This window comes from Cricetulus griseus, assembly GCF_003668045.3.
Source record: "Cricetulus griseus strain 17A/GY chromosome 1 unlocalized genomic scaffold, alternate assembly CriGri-PICRH-1.0 chr1_0, whole genome shotgun sequence".
Classification (NCBI taxonomy): Eukaryota; Metazoa; Chordata; class Mammalia; order Rodentia; family Cricetidae; genus Cricetulus; species Cricetulus griseus.
This window is the reverse complement of record NW_023276806.1, coordinates 174,234,233-174,254,752: the sequence shown is the minus strand read 5'-3', so window position 1 is coordinate 174,254,752 and position 20,520 is coordinate 174,234,233. Positions and strand designations below refer to the sequence as shown.

At 38.0% G+C, this 20,520-nt stretch overlaps 1 protein-coding gene across 1 annotated transcript in view; it reads left to right on the top strand.

Annotated features, from left to right (window-relative positions):
* Positions 1 to 20,520, top strand: part of Magi2 (membrane associated guanylate kinase, WW and PDZ domain containing 2) — a 1,367,305-nt gene that overhangs the window by 924,732 nt on the left and 422,053 nt on the right. The window contains 1 exon segment of the mRNA XM_027393460.2: positions 6,617 to 6,696. Within this exon segment, the coding sequence (XP_027249261.1) occupies positions 6,617 to 6,696 (80 nt within the window).

Here is a 20,520-nt window from a genome sequence, read left to right as displayed (position 1 = left end):
AAAGATTAATCCTATAGTGAATGCCCATTTTTCAGGGTGTCTTTAGATTACTTTAACAAAATAGCTGATATTCAAACATTCACACTCCGTTCATTTAAGACTCACCTAAAAATGTAAGGCTGACATAAACCAGTAGCTACTGGCCAAGAAGCCATGTAACCAAGGAAAGATAGAGCCACTATTCCTATTTAACTAATATTTACTGTAGACATGATATGTGCCATGAACAATTTTAAACACACAGCTTTCAAAAAACTAACAAAGTTCATGGTTGCATCTGTCTCCAGGACCCTTATTCTTCAAGGATCCACTGTGTTGTGTCTAGTTTACATATAGCATCACATAGACACATTATAAAGGGCTTGATTTGTCCTTGTTTTATGAACAAGATTGTGAGGCAGTCTTGGACATAGCAGCCATCTCAAAGTCCCATATCTGTTACTCTTCAGAGCTATTCCCATTATTTCATACTATTTCCAATATATAGACAGACATTGGCCAGAGTGAACAAAAAATATTACAAACGCTGTTTGTTCAGTGTATTTCTTGACCAGAAATACCCTATTCCAGAGGCTAAGTGTTCCATAGAGAAGGGTAACCACAGTGTTAATCTTAACTGACATGCTTTGGGAATCCCATTACATTGCTTTTTTGTTTGGGAGTCAGTTTAGTCACTGACACAAAAGAGGATATGACTGCTTTGGCAAAAAACAAAGAGGCAACAAGAACTTATTTGTTTACTACCATCTTCAAGAATGGTGTGGATATTATATCATCTTAAATAATGCATTTATCAATGTAGGGTTTTGAAACTAGAATCACATATGTGAAAAATGTTACACCTGTACATGGTTGTTAAATCTATACCTAGGATGAAACACACACACAGACATACACATATGATGTTTCTTTTTTGTTGTTATTTCTGTATCTTACTAAGCTTAAGTAAATCACCATTAATCATGTCCAGCAAACAAATTATTTTACTTGCTATTTAGAAGGTAAAATACTTTGGAAATGTATGGGAAGGAATATAAACTATTTTTGTTATGTGGCAACATCAGAACAATACTTTCTCTTCTAGGCTTGGAACACTACTTCCAGGCACAAAACTTGGGTTTACATTGCTATATTTTTATAAAAATATTAGGTATGCTTCATATTTTCAGTTTATACCTGATTTCCTATACATGCATAAGAATCTTGGTTAATCTCCAGTACAAAAATAAGTATTTTAGACAAAATATTATGGTATTTATATCTCTAATAGTTTTCTATTCTAATAAATAGAAAACAATATTTATAAGAAAATTTCTTTTAAAAGATGTTTGTTAAATGCATGAAAATAAATATGATATAAATTCACATACTCATATTCTTATGAAAAATCATGGGAATATTATTTAAGAAACAGTCCCCATAAGAGTTATTGATAATAGCTTCATATGGGTATGGCATATGTCTGAGTATGAAATAGCATCTTAAAGCAAAAATTTCCAAAGTTAATTATCAATTACATATATTCAATCATATATATATATACACATATATATATATATATATATATATATATTGAGCCTCTATTTCTTCTTTTGAATGATAATATAAAAGGAAGATAATGTCTTTGAGAAATGAGACTATCCTGAGATTTTTATTCATATGATATAGGGTGGAACAAATTCATATGCCTTAAAATATTTTTGTTTGGATTTTAATAAAGCATAGTCAACAGTCTTATTATTTTTATTCTGAATCTATACCGTGAGAACCCTTGAAACTTGAATGTTGTCACACATTCCAAGTAACCACTGACTCAACCTCTGTTGAACTTTTTCTAGACAATGGGAAGAGGCATTGTATTAGCATACCCACCAAATTTAAATTGTAAAAGAGAACAGTGCCAAAATTCATACAGTAGTGGAAACAATGTTTTGATCCAGGTGACAATATATGAAGAAAGACAGAATAGAAGGAAAGGTATTAACAGAAAGAGAATGGGGAGGAAACCATGCCTTTATTTTTTGTTTATTTATTTTTCTATGTACTTCTTTTTTATTTAAATTAGAAACAAGCTTGTTTTATATGCCAGTCCCAGTTCCCTCTACCTCTCCTCCTCCCCTGCCCTAACTTTAAATTCAGATTGAAGTGGGTTTCTCTTAAGGACTCACTCTATATACCTAAAGACAGGGTTTGTATTCTGACCGGAAAAAAAGACGAGTGAGAAATATGGGGTGGGGAAGAAAACACAGTATGAACTGCAGGAAATTTTTAAGCTTTGCTTCCAATGAATACTGCTGATAGCATGTTCTCATTAACTTATTTTTTTGACAGTGCATGGAATTGAACCGGGGGTTTTACGCCTACTCCACAAACACTTTGCCACTGAGCTATAATTCCAACCATTATTTTAGTACGATACTGGATATAATTACCAAATTATATAGACACAAGTTCTTTAAAGTCCTTTATTCTGGGGGTGGAGGGTCAGCTTTGAAGGGATGCAGCTTAATTTGCCAGTGACGTGAACAGAGAATTTAATTGGGAAGGACGATTTTCTAGTGGAATTATTGGTGCCACCTCACCCCAAGTGCTCTCTTTAACCTCTGTGTACATGCAATTTAATGTACCAAATTCCCACCAAGTACGAGGCAATCAGCACTTCCAGAGGAATTTAGTGATTACAATCCATATAAATAGTATGAAAAGTGTTCTTCTGAATCGGACATCGGACTAGATCCCTGACAACCAGCAGAGGGAAGGAGGGAAACATCTTCCTAGGAAAAACAGACTTAGAAACAACACACCTCTTTCAGAAGGTAAAACACATGGGGGTTTCCCTGAGTTACACTAGTCCCTTCAGTTCCACGTACTACCTGTAATCTTGGACAGTTACCCCCAGGTTGTCACCCTTTGCTTCTGCATCCGGAAAGAGGACCTAATGGGTTTTAGCACAAAGGTTGCTTAGCAGCAAAAGGTGAGAATGGACAATGAGAAGGGCAAGACAGTGTCTCTGCTTTGCAGCAGCATGTCTATGGTACTATCGGTAGCTTCTCCAGTTGACATGAAGCATGTCTCATGTGAGAACATAAGATGTTATTATTTAACCTGCTGCTTTGTCAGCTTGGCAAAGGTTAAGGTCGCAAGATGTCTGGGTATTCCCAATCCACTTGCAGGTCAATCTGTGTGTCTTCCAGGTTATCTTGATATGAATTTAAACTAGAATTGCACATTTAATGAAATTCCTGTTCTGATTTAATATAGTCCTTGGTGTGTAGTTTTAACATTAGAGTTTGGGGTAGATATATAGGACAAACCATGTGTTTTAGATTTTCATCAAGATGATTAAATGTGGCATCAACTAAAGATGAATGGCTATTGATGGATTATGTTCACAATCATTTAGCTTCATCTATAGAAACATGTGAATCAAGACACTGCTATGCTTCAAAGCTCCTGGGAATATGTGTTCCATTTACTCCACAGAATAAGGACATTGTCTGTGCAAATGGAACCTTAGTAGGTCCATCTCAGTTAAAGCACAGTAGGAATAAGTCCCTCTGTAGAAGCACTGTATAAGATTCTACAGCACTAGCATTTCCTTTTCATGTCATTTTGGTGGCACACATCCTGGATGGATATAGAAAATTGATGCCAAGCACCTGAATCTGCCCTAGCTAGGGAAGCGAAAAGAAATGCCTCACTTGAATTTGAGAAAAGACAGCATTCAGATTGGGGTGGAGGAACCTTCAATGATTTCATTTTGTGTAGTTTTCTGCCCAGCATTAAATCCTATCCTCAAATGGAATTATTAAGGTTTAAAATACATAATTTAAGGGGAGTGGGAAAGCTATTTAGTGTGTTGTCTCCCAAATGCATTAAAAATATCCCCTTTGTAAGGCATCTGGAGGAGCATGCAAATTACAAGGATGCTGAGAGCCACTATTGAAAACTACTGTGCTGTGTCTTCATGTGATGTTTAAGACAATTACTGGAGGTAACTACTACCCACATTTCTTCCAGAATCATTTCTGAGGAACAGCTAAAAATACTGTTAACTCTAAGAGACTCAATCTGTCAAAATGTATTAAAGTGACACACTGCTAACTCTAGTTCAACCCAAAAATTCATTCTGTAATGAAATGCTTTATATAAACTCAGGAAAGCTGGGACACTCACAGCTCTCTCCCAAATTAGCAGGTATTTGAGACCTGTGCTAGTGTGGTAGAGAAATGGTAATTTGACTCCCATAGAGGCATACTAATGGCCCCTTAATACATATCCATAGATATATTTGCTTTTACGAATATGTCTAAAGAACCTAGAAATTACTTTTCTCCAAAAAGGATAAGGAACTGAGAAAGGCCAAGTGTGGGTCAAAAGGGGGGTCGTTTCTGTCCCTTGCTTACCTTCCAATGTATCCCCTACCTGAAACAACATGGATATTAACATATGTGTATGCTCCCCAACACAGGCACCTGTGCACTTTTCATGGAGGCAAGTGCTTCTCTTCTATTATAAAATGATAGTGGCATACTGCAGGTGTGCTGTTCCTTGCATTCAGGATATTCAAAACCTCAGATTACATTGACATCTGGCTAGAGCCAGATGAACATGTCCACAATAGCTCCAGTCCTCTTGGAACATGGTAATGTGGCACCACAAGAGTCAAATTGGGGGACAGGAAAAGCTGGCAGACTGGCTGGATGCTGGATGCTTTGGTCATAGGCAGTACCTGACTGAACTAGTAGAGTTCCATTCAGATGCATCCATCACTGAAGAGTTCATGCAGTTGAGGGAAGTTAAAGATGGTATTTTCTCCTTGCCTCACATCAATGACAAAAGGCAAAGGATATTTTCCTCGGGATCTGGCTTTTCATAATTCACAGATCCTACTGTCTGTGCTGGTTAGTTTTGAGAATTTTTGTTGTGTGTTTTTGTCAACTTGACTCAAACTACAGTCACCTGAGAAGAGGGAACAACTTCACTTGAGGGTTATCTTCGTCAGAATGACCTGTGGGCATTTTCTTGATTAATGGTTGGTCTGGGGCATAGTATTTGTCACAGCAATAGGAAGCAAAGCAGAACAATCTTCTCAAATCAGAGGTGATCTCCTTGTAAGCACAGGAAGAACACCCATCTAGAAAACACTGTCTGAAAAACACTTTGATGCCTCAGGATGACTTTCCACAGTCCATCTTGGCTCCACCCTCCCCTGGTCCTGGCTTGAAATCTCCCTTTTGATGTAGAAAAGAGTTCCATAATTTGACTAATGACTGTACTTTGTAGAAAAGTTTTCTGGTCTTCACTTCCATTACATCTGCAAATGTCTGAGGCTTTGCTATAAGCAAAGAGAAGAATAGAGAAAATGTATGTCCTTGTGAACATCTTGATCTCCACAGTTCTCCATCTCCACTAATCTCCACTAAGTAGGTTGTGATCTGGACCTAATGTCTACTAACCTGTTTTTTTTTTTTTTTTTTCTCTCGTGTTCTTTTCATTGCTCTTTTGACTCTTGCTTGTGTAAATCTCACACTTCCCAGTACCCATTACTTTGTCTATTCTCTTCTTGAAGCCTTCATGAATGTTAAATTCCTGTTTATTTGTCCATTGTCCCATGAGCTCCCTTGATCCAGCTGTACAGAGTCAACTTCTTAGTTCTACTGACCAATTGAGCCATTGAGTGGTACTTGAATTATAATGCATAAGCTTCACTGGGACGATTCTCAATGACAGAGATTTGCACCAGCCCTGCCCCCCATGTCATACTCCCCTCCCCCACAAAGATCAGGATTTGATTCATGGAAGACCCAGAATATATTGCTAATAAGTTCACCAGGTGACCCCAACACAAAGGATCCAGCACCCCTTTAAGAAAGTCTCTCTCCTCTAGGAATGTTTCTTTTGCTTCTAGATTTCTGGAGTAAGAACAAGAAAACATTTTCTTCTCCTCAACAAGATTTTTTTTTAATTCCTAGAAATCCCATTTCAAAAACATTAGAATGCAGATATATATATATATATATATTATATATATATATATATATATATTACCTTCCTTGCTTGGATGAAAGTATTTAGGAGTAAGATAGCTTAATGTGAGTAAATGAAATTGCTATTAATCACTTTTGAAGAAGATGTAGGAATCCCGGAACATGCTCTAATTTGCCTCACTTTTGTACTGCCTCCACCAGCTCTGTGTTAACAGAAACAATTGTTTATGAAAAGCGTGGTTTAAGATGAAAATACTGCGTCTGCAAAAGGCAGGAAACAGCGTCAGAGAGTAAGGACTCTGCTCTCCCAACTGGAGAATCCTGTATTTGTAATAAATTCCTTTCGCTCCGGATGAGTTCTGCATTTTCAATGAGGTTAACTTGGCAACATTCTAGTTGATTTTAATAAAAATAGCTGCTCTGAGGACAGGGAGCTGAGGTTGCCAAATTTACAGCTGCCTTGCACAATTACTCTTACACCTCCTTCAGGGCTACTTAGAACCAGTAAGCAAATTAAGTGTATCGATTGCAATTTTGTTGGACTAACCCAGCTTATTTTTTTCTTAAGGAATAAACTTGACTCCTTTTAGTATGTGTCTTTTCAGAGTGATCTCTTTTCTTTTCAGCCATAACACAAAGACAACATCATGGCTGGATCCACGACTTGCGAAAAAGGCTAAACCTCCAGAAGAGTGCAAAGAAAATGGTAGGTTATTAAGTTTTTATGTTCTTCAGCCGTTTGCACTTTGAGGATGTTTGTGAGTTCTTAAAAGAGATCCTTATGTAAAAAGGCAGTGGTCTGACTGAAACCATTTCTAAATGTAATATTTGCTGCTAGGATAGGAGAGTAAACTCCTCGGCGTTTCAAAGGGGCCATGTGGTTCACTGTCCCTCCCAGAGGAGATGCTGCAGAGTGTCACCTCCCTGTCATTTCTGTGTGTTCTCTGTGACCTCAAGCCTGACTTTCCCCCACCTACTAAGGATGTTTCATTTGCAATATATCTCTCGGAGGGTTCTGGTCTTTTAGCTGAAGTCAGATAGGATGCAGAGAAAAACAATATTGCAGAATTGTAAATAATACTTCATGTCTCCTTCGAAGGCAACAACATTTTGCTGCTTAGTAAGGAGCCTGTATTTAAAAGACACGCTTTATTCTATAAGCAGACAATTAACTAAACATGACTGATGAGGGTCCCAGGTGATCCTTACTATGTCCCAGGTCCTGGTATAAACAAACACAGAGGCTTGCTTAAAAATGGACTGTTTGCATGTATGAGAAGAGTTTTGATTTTTTAAATAGAGTCTTAGATGAATGCAAGCCTTGTTTTTGAATTAGTAAATTACACAGATGAAGTCTGTAATTGAGGATCCTTACAATTCCTAAAAAATATTTAGGTAATGTCAAAATGAGTACTTACCATTTACTTAAAGTAAATAGCAGACTCTCCTAATGGTTTATTACTTGGCCACATTAGCAGCCTTTTTATGATCAAACTTTTAGGGCCCTGAATGGAAGCACATGTCACTAATGGGAGCAAGAGTGGTAGAGAATATTTAAACTTTTTAAAAGTTTGTTTTAAGTTAAGAAAAATTCTCTCTAATTCTAAAAGCTCTTTTAACAATAACTCTAACTTCCTGAAATAATGTTTTGGGTTCCTATTATAAAAGCAAAATAAATATACTTAACTACTAAGTTAAATTAAAAATTAGAAAATTCAATTTTATGTATGTAAAAATGTGTATGTAACCAATTTAATCAAATGTGTGTTTAACTTTCTTTTTGTAATTGTACTTATTACCACTTTAGAGCACAACTGATGTAGCCTATAAAATTATTATATAATCTAATGTTTTAGCACAATTAGATTATATTGCATTGACACCAGTAAGACACGTATTGCAAATTGTGATAGACTGTAAATTAAAATTACCCTGTGTGCTACATCTGAGAGTTAATTTACTTAGGCACAGATGCGTAGCTTTAGTATGCTTTCCTTAAATAAATCTAACAATTTTTTAGTTTGTGAAGACTGCATTTCTCGGCTTTCTGGCTCCTTTAAGTTACTCTTCTCATTTGAAATAAAAATCACTAAGATCAACACACTATGCCCTACAAGACATGTACAAACAAGAATGTGCAGTTTACAGCATCCCACTGTTAATTTTTTGCACATCTATATTTATCTGGGTTCTCTGGATGGCAGACGCTAAGATCCAATGCTAATGCCTGAAATTGTATATCATTGAAAATTGAGATCCAGCGGCCACTTGGTCAGAATGTCTTAGTGCTAGTCAGTTTCTGTTCATTTTCATTTTCTACAAAATAATTCATAGATGGGGTGCAGTACATTAAAAACTCTCATGTATTTCATTTGAACGCTACTATTCAGGACACATAATTTATGTTTTCTTCCCAAGAAAAGTGCTTTGGGGTAATACCATTTCTCCTGATATATTTTTTCTTTTCTTTAAATAACATGAATTACTACTGAGTGTTTAAATGCTAAGGGATTGCTTTGGGGGCTGCTGGTTCAGCCAATTGTGCATCACTGTCAGCTCAGACACACAAGGATGGTATAATTTTCTGAATTCTGGAATGTGTGCAAAATATGTATTTAAAACCTAAAGGTCTTCTACATGGTGATGTCTTTCTCCAGATGAGACACTCACTACCTCTCCAGGCAGAGAGAGTCACTGTCAGTTGCTAGGATCCAATCTAAAATGGAGCCAATCTGAAGTTGGACTGAGCTCTGATGAGACAGGGTTGATCTCTGGTGTGTCCTTATTCTCTGGGCATTTGTGTGCCGGGGTTTTCAGCTAACAGCCTAGTGCAGCTTGGCAAACGCTAGCTGAAAGGGGGCAGATAGTCTTCAAAAGGCACCCCAGCTTCTTCACACCTACTTCTTAGGCTACCACAGTCAAAGTGAATATATGGATATATGAAGGTCAGATGATGTTCCAAGAAATCCTTACTTGTAGACACAATAATGTAACTTTTGTATGCTTTCATGTAACAAAGTCATCTTCCTTTTTCTCTATATCTGTTTAAACTAAACAAACTTCACTCTTGGACAACATAAAATGAAGGTGGGCTAGATTTGATAACCTAGGAGGATTTTAGTCAGTTTCATTATGAGGGTCCTTTCTCTTGGTGTGTCTTGAACACTATTATTTTTAAATGATTTGTTCTCAAGACCCTAGGACTGTAGACAATCTCAGCTGTTTTTGTTTTTTTTTTTCATCTGGTTTTTAATTTTCAAGAATTTTAGCTTAGCTTTTGTCTGTATATGCCTGTAGACCTTACAGTTGTCTGAATTTCACAAATGTTGGGGTTGTCTGAGAGCTTGGAATTGCCTGTTTATATTCTGTGTTTCGTTACTACAATCTCTGAGGATTATGAATCAATGTGCTCATTTCACTTACCTATATCAAGCCTCTCTTCACAAATCAGGTCTGTACTCAGATTTTTAAGATGCCCAGGTCAATATGAGGAGCTGGACATCTTTCTGAATCTCACCAGGTTTCTCTGCTACACAAAATTTTAAACTTTCTATCCCAACCTGTAGCCTACTGGACACATTTGGCCAAGGATAGCTATGAACAAACACAAAATGTAAAACTACTCAAACATTATATGAGAATTTTTGTTAGGTCTCTCTCTCTCTCTCTCTCTCTCTCTCTCTCTCTCTCTCTCTCTCTCTCTCTCTGTGTGTGTGTGTGTGTGTGAGAGAGAGACCACATCATGTTGCACTGTCAAAATGAAGTTGCTTTCCAATTCCTTTGCTTATATTCAACATTTTACCCAGATTTACATATAGGTCAATCCTACCTGGCAGGGGAAATTTAAGTGCAGTTATTTTAAAATGGGGCTTGTGGTAAGAAACAATTTGGGTATATAAGCCAGTCCAGACTGGCCTCAAACTCATCCTCCTGCCTCACCATTCTGAGTGCTGGCATTATGGCAAGCTTCTATACTCTTCGAGTTGAGTGCTGTGTGTGTATGAGTACTTGCTGTGGATCTGTTACTATATACATCTTCACATCTCTTTACATGTCAGTTATAATTGGAAGCTAAGTAGAAGAAAAGTGGAAGGAGTTTTCAACTGACTCAAATGACCCTTAGGAAGAGAAAAGGGGCCAAGAGCATTTCTCCTTGGTGTCAGGGGAGAAAGGATGATCTGATTTGAGCATGTGTGAAATGAATGCCCTTTCTGTTTGCAGGAAGGAAATCACTTAGCCCTTTTAACTTGGTAGCTAATACACCCACTAAACATAAAAGCAACTCCCTTCTCACAAAATCGTTTAAAATACCAAAGTCATTGTGCTCTGTGAATCTGTCATAGAGCTGTGCCGTTTGAGAGCTTCAGTACCAGGCTACATGGCAGAAAAAAAGTCTCCACCTACTACTGGAGTCTAATAATAGAATTTGGAGGAGTGCTGTTTAGTAACCCAATATAGTTGTATTTCAAATGCCACAGAAAAAAAGGTTAACTATTGAATAATTTGGATGCAAAGCTGGTTAAACTACGTGTAAAATACCATCATGCTTCACCCTCAGAATCAGCAGTGTGGTGCTTCTCCACAGACACATTCAATCGTAGCTTCCAATTGTGACAAATCCTACAAAAACCATTAATCAGGGGAGTCCTTGAGAGGCTGGGAGACAGGTCAGTTAGTAAAGGGCTTGCTACACAAACACGAATATCTGAGTTTGATATACTGTATACCAACAGTTGCCTGTAATGCCAGCACAGGGATGGTGGAGATGGATGGATCCCAATCCCTGCTCATTGGCCAGACAATCAAACTGAATCAGTGAGCTCCAGGTTCAGTGAAAGAGCCTGTCTCACAAAGTAAGGTGTAAGTGACTGAGGAAGACAATCTGTGGCAACCTCTGGCCTCTTGCACGTGTACATACACACACATGCAATCTTCACACACAAGTGTAGCCCCTGCAGGCACAAACTCTCTCTGTCTCTGTCTCTGTCTCTGTCTCTGTCTCTGTCTCTGTCTCTCTCTCTCTCTCTCTCTCTCTCTCTCTCTCTCACACACACACACACACACACACACAAATACATCCCCTCAAGCATACACATACACACATTCATGTACACACACACATGTATACACATGCATGCACAAAATAAACCGGCTTGTGGAACAGCTCTGTTTAAGTTGGAATATGACTCAGCTTAGTACCAACTCCCATTGCTGTGTTCAGGGGAAGAAATCCAGTCATTACATAGCCGGGAACTGCTCCAAACCCTCTCAGGCAAGGGAATGATTCTCCATTGTGATTCTTATCTTTCTTCCAAAAAGACAGCTTCCTATATAGGAAGGACTGTGCTCATTGCCCTGTCAGTTCAGTTCCTTTCCATTGCATTCAGCCAGCACGGCTCCTAGATGACAAACAAGGACACCACGGATTGAGGGGAGAGCTGGCCTACCTTAACAGCTTTGGGTTTCTCTTAAGGTTCTTGGAGAGTTGGAAGAGAACAAAGCATGTGGGCTAAAATTGTCCATCTAGCTAATTCCAGCCTGATATTAATAGATTGGTGTTTTCCTCTCCATCCTGCTAAAATAGCTCTAAATTTTCACAAAGTAATAATTACTTCTGCATCAACTAACTAGATGGGCTCCTTTCCGAATTAAGTATCTGAATTATGAGTGAGTTTTCATTTGTTACTACAGAAAAATAAGTCAGTTTTAACCGCTGCCTCCATGAACTTATATTTCAGCTGACACTAACTAATCCTTTGAACTTTCTCTTTAAAAAATGCATAAGAATGAGTACAAATATGGACATGTTTTATAGTACCTATTAAAATACAATGTTTTCAAGGGAAGAAACTTGTCCTTCAAAAAAATAGGAAAATACTACTTAGTTTCAAGTCATTTCTTAAATAAGTTTTATAAAATTGACACAAATGAAGGTATACTTACTTTTTTTAGATTTTGTTTTTAGATTGTCTAGTCTGTCTTTATATGGGCAGTCTGGCTTGTTTTCTCATTTAATTCCTTTTGATAATTAGTAAATCCAAATTTCTTAAGTATATTCAATACAATCAAATTAATGTTTTATTGTGAACTATTTCTTTCTTTTTTATTAGTTCAAATGAGAAACAAGCTTGCTTCACATGTCAATCCCTTCTTCCTCTCCCCCCTCTCTCCAACTCCCCACCAGCCCCCCACCTCATCCTCCCTCTGCTCCCCAGAGAGGGTAAGGCCCTCCATGGGGGTTCCCCAAAGTCTGTCATATCATCCTGGGCAGGGCCTAGGCCCTCCCCCATGTGAACAGGCTGAGAGATCATTCCTCCATGTGGGATGGACTCTCAAAGTCCCTTCTTACACCAGGGATAAATAGAGTGCCGAGGCCTCCTCATTGAATCCATATTCAGGGGTCTGGATCAGTCTGGTACTGGCCTTGAAGACATCAGTCTGGGATCCATGCACTCCCCCTTGTTCAGGTCAGCTGTTTCTGTGGGTTACACCAGCCTGGTCTTGACCCCTTTTTTCTTCATTCTTCCCCCTCTGCAACTGAGTTACAGAGTTCAGTTCAGTGAACATATGTCCTTGTTGTATGAATGTGCATTCTTTGGGTATATGCCCAATAGAGGAATTGCTAGATCTTGAGGTAGACTGATTCCCATTTTCCTGAGCAACTGTCACACTGATTTCCAAAGTGGTCATACAAGTCTGCACTCCCACCAGCAAAGGAGGAATCTTCCTTTTTCTCCACATCCACTCCAGCATAGAGTGTCATTGGTGTTTTTTATTTTAGCCATTCTGACAGGAGTAAGATGGTATCTCAGAGTTGTTTTGAGTTGCATTTCCCTGATGGCTAAGGATTTTGAGCACTTTAAGTGTCTTTCAGCCATTTCAGATTCCTCTGTTGAGAATTCTCAATTTAGTTTTGCACCCCACTTTTTAATTTCATTGATTGGTATTTCGGAGGCTAGCTTCTTGAGTTCATTGTATATTTTGGATATCAGCCCTCTGTCAGATGTGGGGGTTGGTGAATATCTTTTCCCATTCTGTGGGCTGTCGTTTTGTCTTACTGACTGTGTCCTTTGCCTTACGGAAGCTTCTCAATTTCAGGAGGTCCCATTTATTAATTGTAGGTCTCAATGTCTGTGCTACTGGTGTAATGTTCAGGAAGCGGTCTCCTGTACCAATTTGTTCAAGGGTATCTCCCATTTTCTCTGCTAGAAGGTTCAGTGTGGCTGGATATATGTTGAGGTCTTTGATCCATTGTCTTAAGTTTTGTGCATGGTGATAGATATGGATCTATATGCAATCTACTGCATGTCCAAATCCAGTTATACCAGCACCATTTGTTGAAGATGCTTTCTTTTTTCCATTGTATAGATTTAACTTCTTTGTTGAAAATCAAGTGTTCATACTTGTGTAGGTTAATATCAGGGTTTTCAATTCGATTCCATTGGTCTATCTGTCTACTTTTGTGCCAATACCATGCTGTTTTCAGGACTATGGCTCTATAATAGACCTCGAAGTCAGGGATGGTAATGTCTCCAGAAGTTCCTTTATTGTACAGGGTTGTTTCCGCTATCCTGGGTTTTTTGTTTTTCCATATAAAGTTGAGTATTTTTCTTTGAAGGTCTGTGAAGAACTGTGTTGGGATTTTGATGGGGATTGTGTTGAATCTGTAGATTGCTTTTGGCAATATTGCCATTTTTACTATGTTGATCTTACCTATCCAAGAGCATGGGAGATCTTTCCATTTTTGGCATCTTCTTTAATTTCTTTCTTTAAAGACTCAAAGTTCTTACTGTACAGGTCTTTCACTTTTTTTTGGTTAGTGTTACCCCAAGATATTTTATGTTGTTTGTGGATATTGTAAAGGGTGATGTTTCTCTGATTTCTTTCTCATTGCATTTATCATTTGTATATAGTAGGGCTACTGATTTTTTTTAGTTAATTTTGTATCCTGCTACTTTGCTGAAGGTGTTTATCAGCTGTAGGAGTTCCCTGGTAGAGTTTTTCAGTTCATTTATGTAGATTATTGTATCATCTGCAAATAGTGAAAGTCTGACTTCTTCCTTTCCAATTTGTATTCCTGATCTCATTTTCTCGTCTTATTGCTCTAGCTAGGACTTCAAGTACAATATTGAAGAGATATGGAGATAGTGGGCAGCCTTGTCTTCCTAATTTTAGAGGAATCCCATTGAGTTTCTCTTCATTTAGTTTGATGTTGGCTGTTGGTTTGCAATATATTGCTTTAAACATATTTAGATATGTTCCTGTTATTCCTGTTCTTCCCAAGGTCATGAAGGGATGTTGGATTTTGTCAAAGGCTTTGTCAGCATCTAGTGAGATGGTCATGTTGTTTTTCTTTTTCAGTTTGTTTATATGGTGGATTACATTGATGGATTTTTGTATGTTGAACCATCCTTGCATCCCTGGGATGAAGCCTACTTGATCATGTTGGATGATTTTTCTGATGTGTTCTTGGATTCGATTCATCAATTAATTTTATATTTACACACCTTTAACCTGATGAGCTTCCTAAGAACTTGTAGGTGTGTTACTATCATTTTTCTAACCATTATGTGGTATTAGGATATTTTCCATCTTATTTTGTGCATTCTGATGTTTGTCAGCTAGAATTTCCCTAATGACTATATCAAGCATCTTTCCACGTAATCACTTGTGATCTGCCAGTGCTAAACTGTGGAATGCTACATTATAGCTTTGCTCATTTTGATTTCTTTTTAGCTCCACTTTGAACATGGATATGAATTATTTTAATTCTGGACATGAATTAATTCATTATATATACTCTCAGTAAATACCTTGTTCTTGTCCGTAATTTGTTCTTTTGTCCTCTTCACGGGAACTTGTAGAGATGTTTCTATTTTAATGAGGCCAGCTCTTACCACTTTCCATGAATCAGCTAGCCCTAGATCCCCAAGTTTTTCTCATGGTTTTTGTAAACATTGACCAGTTTTATATGCAGATGATCTGTATTTTAGTTAATTTATATTCAACACCTAAGGCTGTGGTTCTTTTCTTTCCTTTTGTCTGAGGATGACTAATAAGCAGCCCTGTTGAAGGGCTAGCTTCCCTTCAGTGATGGTGTGTGCTCTGTCATACATCTTATATTCCACTGGTCCAGGCATATGTTCTATCACCCATGTTATCTTCTCTTGATTGCTGTAGCTACCAGTAAGCCTTAACTCTGCATAGTGGTAATTCCTATTTTATTCTTGATCAAAATATTTTATTTATTAGGTTCCTTACTTGCCCATATAACTTTTGGAATATTTGTCTATGACTACAGAAAATCTTAATGTTATTCTGAGAGGAATTGCTTTGAATCTATAAATCAATATGTGGAGAATTAATATATTTAATAATGATGTGTTCCAAACCATGGGTACAGTAATTATTATTTTTGCTGTCTTATTTGATTTTCTCATCAGTGCTTTCTTAATCTTCCACAAAAATATTATACTGAGCATCTTTTTAGTATATACGTGAACTTTTCATTTTTCATAGATGTACATAGTATTGTGTTTTAATCTCATTTTGAAAATATTCACTTTTAACACATATAAAAGCAATTGATGTTTTGTTAATTTTTGAGTTAAATTTTGAGTTAATGAGTTGACCAAAGTCCTGTTTATGGTATAGAAACTTTTGCTAGATTCCATAAAATTTCTACCTACATAGTAATTTTGTTTCTAATTTGAACTGTTGATACAGTATATTTATATGTTATGGTACTTACAGCATATAAATGTCATATATTTATATTTCTATAGTATATTTATATTTATGTTGTGAAACATGAATTTTACTTTAGCTCAGTCCGGTAGGTGCCATGTACAACTCTTCATGTGTGCCGCTTTCTTAAAACGCTGATACTTTATTAAAGATGTGATGTCTGTGTTTTGAGCAATGTTGGTCCGCATTTTTCCTTTTTTGGACACTTTTATCTTGCTTTCTTCTCAGAGTAATGAAATGAGTACATGTGGTGTGGTGTGGTGTGGTGTGGTGTGGTGGATTTTCACTTTGTGTTTTCCTTTGCGGAATAAGGCATGGACCCAGGCTTTGCACAGGCAAGGCAAGCAGTCTGCTACCTAGCTTTGCCCCAGTCCTAATATGAGTTTTATCAGACTCACCCATTCCAATTTCCTCTCTGTTACCATGATAACTACCAGGACTGAGGCAAACTGACAAGGAAAGGGTTTGTTTCCAGTTATAGTCCCTCATCAAGAGAATTCAGGGCAGAGAGGAACACCGCTTACCAGTTGCTCAGAGGTTGGTGGATGGCTACTGTTCTCCTTTAGCCCAGTTCCACCATGCACAGTGAGCTGCCGCCCCACCCTATTAACAATGAAAAATGCCCCATAGACATTTATAGGGCAAGCTGAGTAAGGCAGTTCCTCAACTGAAGTTTCCTCTTGTCTTCATAGGTATGTCAAGGTGACAACCAAGGTTAGGAACCTCAGGCTTTCTCCTTCCTGTAGGAGAATGTACCCTGTGGCTTTCAGTTACTCTTTAAGTGTTTGACAAAGTTCTCCCAGGAGATCACCTGGCCTGCTGGTATTCTCTTTCACTAGGAATTTAACTGAAAATTAATTTTAGTTGAGGACAATGGAATAATTTAGGTCATGGGCTTCATCTTATTTTAGTTTTGGTGATCTATGGCTTTATAGGAATTGGCCCATTTCTTCTAAGTGGTCACATAAGAAAAAATTGATCCATGTTTTCCACAGTTGTTGAATTTGATGAAGAAATGATATAAACATACCTTTAATTCCACTCCCAGAGGTTACATAAACTGCCCAGTCCTCCTCACTGACATCCTTCTTCAGGGGGTCTGGAATAGTCTATGCTGGTTTCCCCGCTATCAGTCTGGGCTTCATGAGCTCCCCCTTGTTGAGCTAAGCTGTTTCTGTGGGTTTCTCCAGCCTGGTCTTGACCCCTTTTCTCATCACTCCTCCATCTCTGCAACTGGATTCCAGGAGTTCTGGCTACTTCTTTATAACTGATTTAAAGTCATTATCAGGCAGTCCAATGCTTTTTAATTAGTGTCAGTTGCCTTTTTTTCTCATCCAGTTGTGGTGTTTCTGGTTCTTGGTATGAGGATTATAATTAAGCTTACTTAGACATTTTCTATATACTTTTAAAAAAATGAACATTTGAACTAAACTGTTTTAGCACTGCCCTTTATTTCAATTTCCTATGTAAGTTTCGACCTATTTTATGTGTTTTACTTCCAATGCAATTTAGTTTCTTGAGCCCTTAAAATGAAAGTTTGCTTACTTCTAACTTGAGAGCTTCTGGTTCATCAGGCTCCTGATGCTACCTGTGATCAAGTGGTCACTCAAGGTACCTCTGTGGGTGTCAGGTTGTCTGCAGCAGAGCTGTGAGAAACTAGATGTATGAGATGGAGAGTGTTTCACCGAAGTTTCTGTCTCAGGGTTAGGCCATCCTCTACTGATGTCACCAGCACAGGTACATGAGCCTGCCATTTCAGATGAGGAATGGGTTAGCATTTTGTGCACTATTGATGATGCCACAGGTAAAATGCAAAATGTATCATCCTTGCAAACAGTGTTCAGGGCTGAGGCTGCTCCCAGTTTCATGGTGTTCCTCCTAGTCCTGGATATTTTCCCAGAAGGAATAGGATTTTCTGACCATTGTCTTCCTTCCCTGGTTATACACCTGCTGTCTTCATCAGACTGAGGCTGCCTGGAGGCATACCTGAAATATGACAGTGACAAAGGAAACCTGGAGACTCATAGTGGTGCCCTTGCTTGAATACTAAGATCCCTTGTCAATCTGCTTGTTTATTTTGGAATTGTCTGTGATTTATCTGTTGAATCATCAAGGGTTTTTAATTGTAACTAGATGGGATATAAAGGAAGAGTCGAGTTATAACCCTTTTTATGAGTTAAGATGTCTAGATGTGATTTTTTTGTACTAAATGATAACTTCGGAGGCCAGAAACATGAAAGGGGCATGGATGTATGTCATAGGGACTGATTTAAGTAGGGGAGGAACAGGATAGTAGAACACAAGTAATGGAAATATACAAGGAGTACTAGTAGGGGTGATAACATTTTTAAGATGGAATGTAAGCAGAGAATGGGAGGCAGGAAAGGGTGGGAGAAAGGTCAGCTAAATCTTATCAGACATGAAAAGGCTAAGGAAACCCGTTGCTTTATAAGCCATTTTAAAATGATAGAGTAGTTTAAACTTTAGGAGTATTTTTATCCATTCTCTGTTTTGAAAATACCAACAGTGATGTAAATAAAAGTTTTCAGTTCACATTAATCACAAGGTGATGCTGTAGTTCATAGTTAAGGTCCTTTATCCTTGAGCATAAATGGTAAGACCTGAATCCAAGACAGTTATCTATGCTATGTCTATCATGCTCACACATGATGCTTAAACCAGATACACTGTAGCTTCACTTGTATGTTAAAGACACTGCCTAAGAGAGCCATAGCCAAACACTGGGCCATGCTCGAGGAATCCAATTAAAGAGAGGGAGGAGGGATTGTATGAGAAAGGAGGAGTCAAGATCATGGTGCGTGAACCCACAGAGACAGCTGACCTGAGCTCGTGGACTCTACACCAACATCTAGGGAGTCTGATGGAACTACATAGGCCCTCTGCATGTGGATGACAGTTGTGTAGCTTAATCTGTTTGTGGAACCTCTAGCAGTGGGACCAGGACCTGTTCCTGACACATAAGCTGGCTCTTTGGAACCTATTCTTTATGGCAGGATGCCTTTCCCAACCTTGATGCAAGGGGGAATAGCTTGGTCATGCCTTAACTTGATATGGCATGCTTTGTTGACTCCTATGGGAGGCCTTACCCTTCTCTATGGAGACAGAGGAGTGATAGATGAGGGAGTGGGTAGAAGGGAAGTGGGAGAGTACAGGAGGAGAGGAGAAGGGATAAACTGTGGTTGGTATGTAAACTAAATTTTAAAAAAGAAACTACTTAAATATTTTGTATATAATTTTGTATTTTAAATAAAGGGTGCTTTTTGATATAGTCTCAAATTTACTCCTCCGAGCTACCATATCAGTAAGTATGATCACATTATCCAAATATTTTGTGTCCTGTATGTAATTTATTCTTAAACCAGTGGAGTAAATAGCATTCTCTGAAAGTTATTTTAAAGTATTTAATTAGAATCCAAGTTCATAATTTTTTAAAAAAGAATGAGCGTCGGTTGTTCTCTGTGTTTCTCAAATATTCCCTGTAGTCTACAATACTTTAGAAGGCTCTCCCTGTGAGCTGAATGTAGGTCTGTCAATCACATTGCCAGGTGTACTATTAAGTGTCCCTCAGCGGTGAGGTCTGTAATGTGGAAAGGGAGAGAAAAAGGCTTAACACAGATCTGAATTGCTACAGACAAGCTCTTCAAACTGAGAGACCCTGACCCATGTCACCAACACAGAGTCAAGCCCTTGGATGTTAGCTGTGACTTACAGTGAGTATGTGTGGGAGGTTGCAATTTCATTGGCTGCCATGCAATGATGTAATATCCCTTCCACTCACAGATCTGTAGTTTCCTAACTGCCAAGCACCATAAACTGGTGCTTCCCAAAGCTGCTGGTAATGAAAAAGGAGGCATCCCCAGTTATGGTGAAGAAGGAGCACTTAGGACTGTGACTTGAGCACCAAGTATCTCAAATGGCTGGTTTTCAGAGAGCCAACCATTCAGCCATCTATGCTATTAAAAAGAAAATCTCCCTGGGGAATTAGATTTTTCAAAGGGTGGGAACTCCTTGAGCTTAAAAATACTGCCTTTCAACAAAAACAAGCAAATTATACTTTATTGTTTTAGAAGCAAAACTAGTCTTAGGTCCCAGGGACTGCTTTCAAGTCAAAGCCACAAAATACATGTGTAATCACTTTGACTGTGCTCACCTCTCTTCTGACCACTAAGTGGTAAATCCTACACTATCCATCATATCTGACACATAATATTACATCTTACATTTTTTATTTTTTCTTTGTATTTTCAATAAGAAATTCTTTACTCTCTTACTTATTTTTAAGTATAATCTACCTTCTTCTTTTACTTTTTACATTTATTCAACTCAATTCAATTTCCTTTGAGGAGTGATTTTCCCCCAGCTCTATTCCATGTTTCAATGCTACAGAAAGTCTCTTTGATTCTCTGTTGTATGTATCATCAAACATTCCTATTCCTTTCTGTGTAATTTACCTATCTGTAAGTGAAGCAAGTTATCTGCAACCTTATCTATAAATCCACTCTGTTTTCAGACTTAAACATTTATTGTGCAACAATGCAAATAAATAAAAGTACTTATACTAGCTATCTTCCTGTTGTGACAAAATGGATTGAGGGTTTTATTTTGTCCCACAGTTTGAGGGGTATGGTCCATCATGGTTAGGAAGATATATGGCAGCAGGAAGGTGAGGTAGCTATCACATGACAGCTGTGTTCAGGTGATCATATTACAGCTATGTTCAGGTGATCACATTACAGCTGCAGCCAGGTGATCACATTACAGC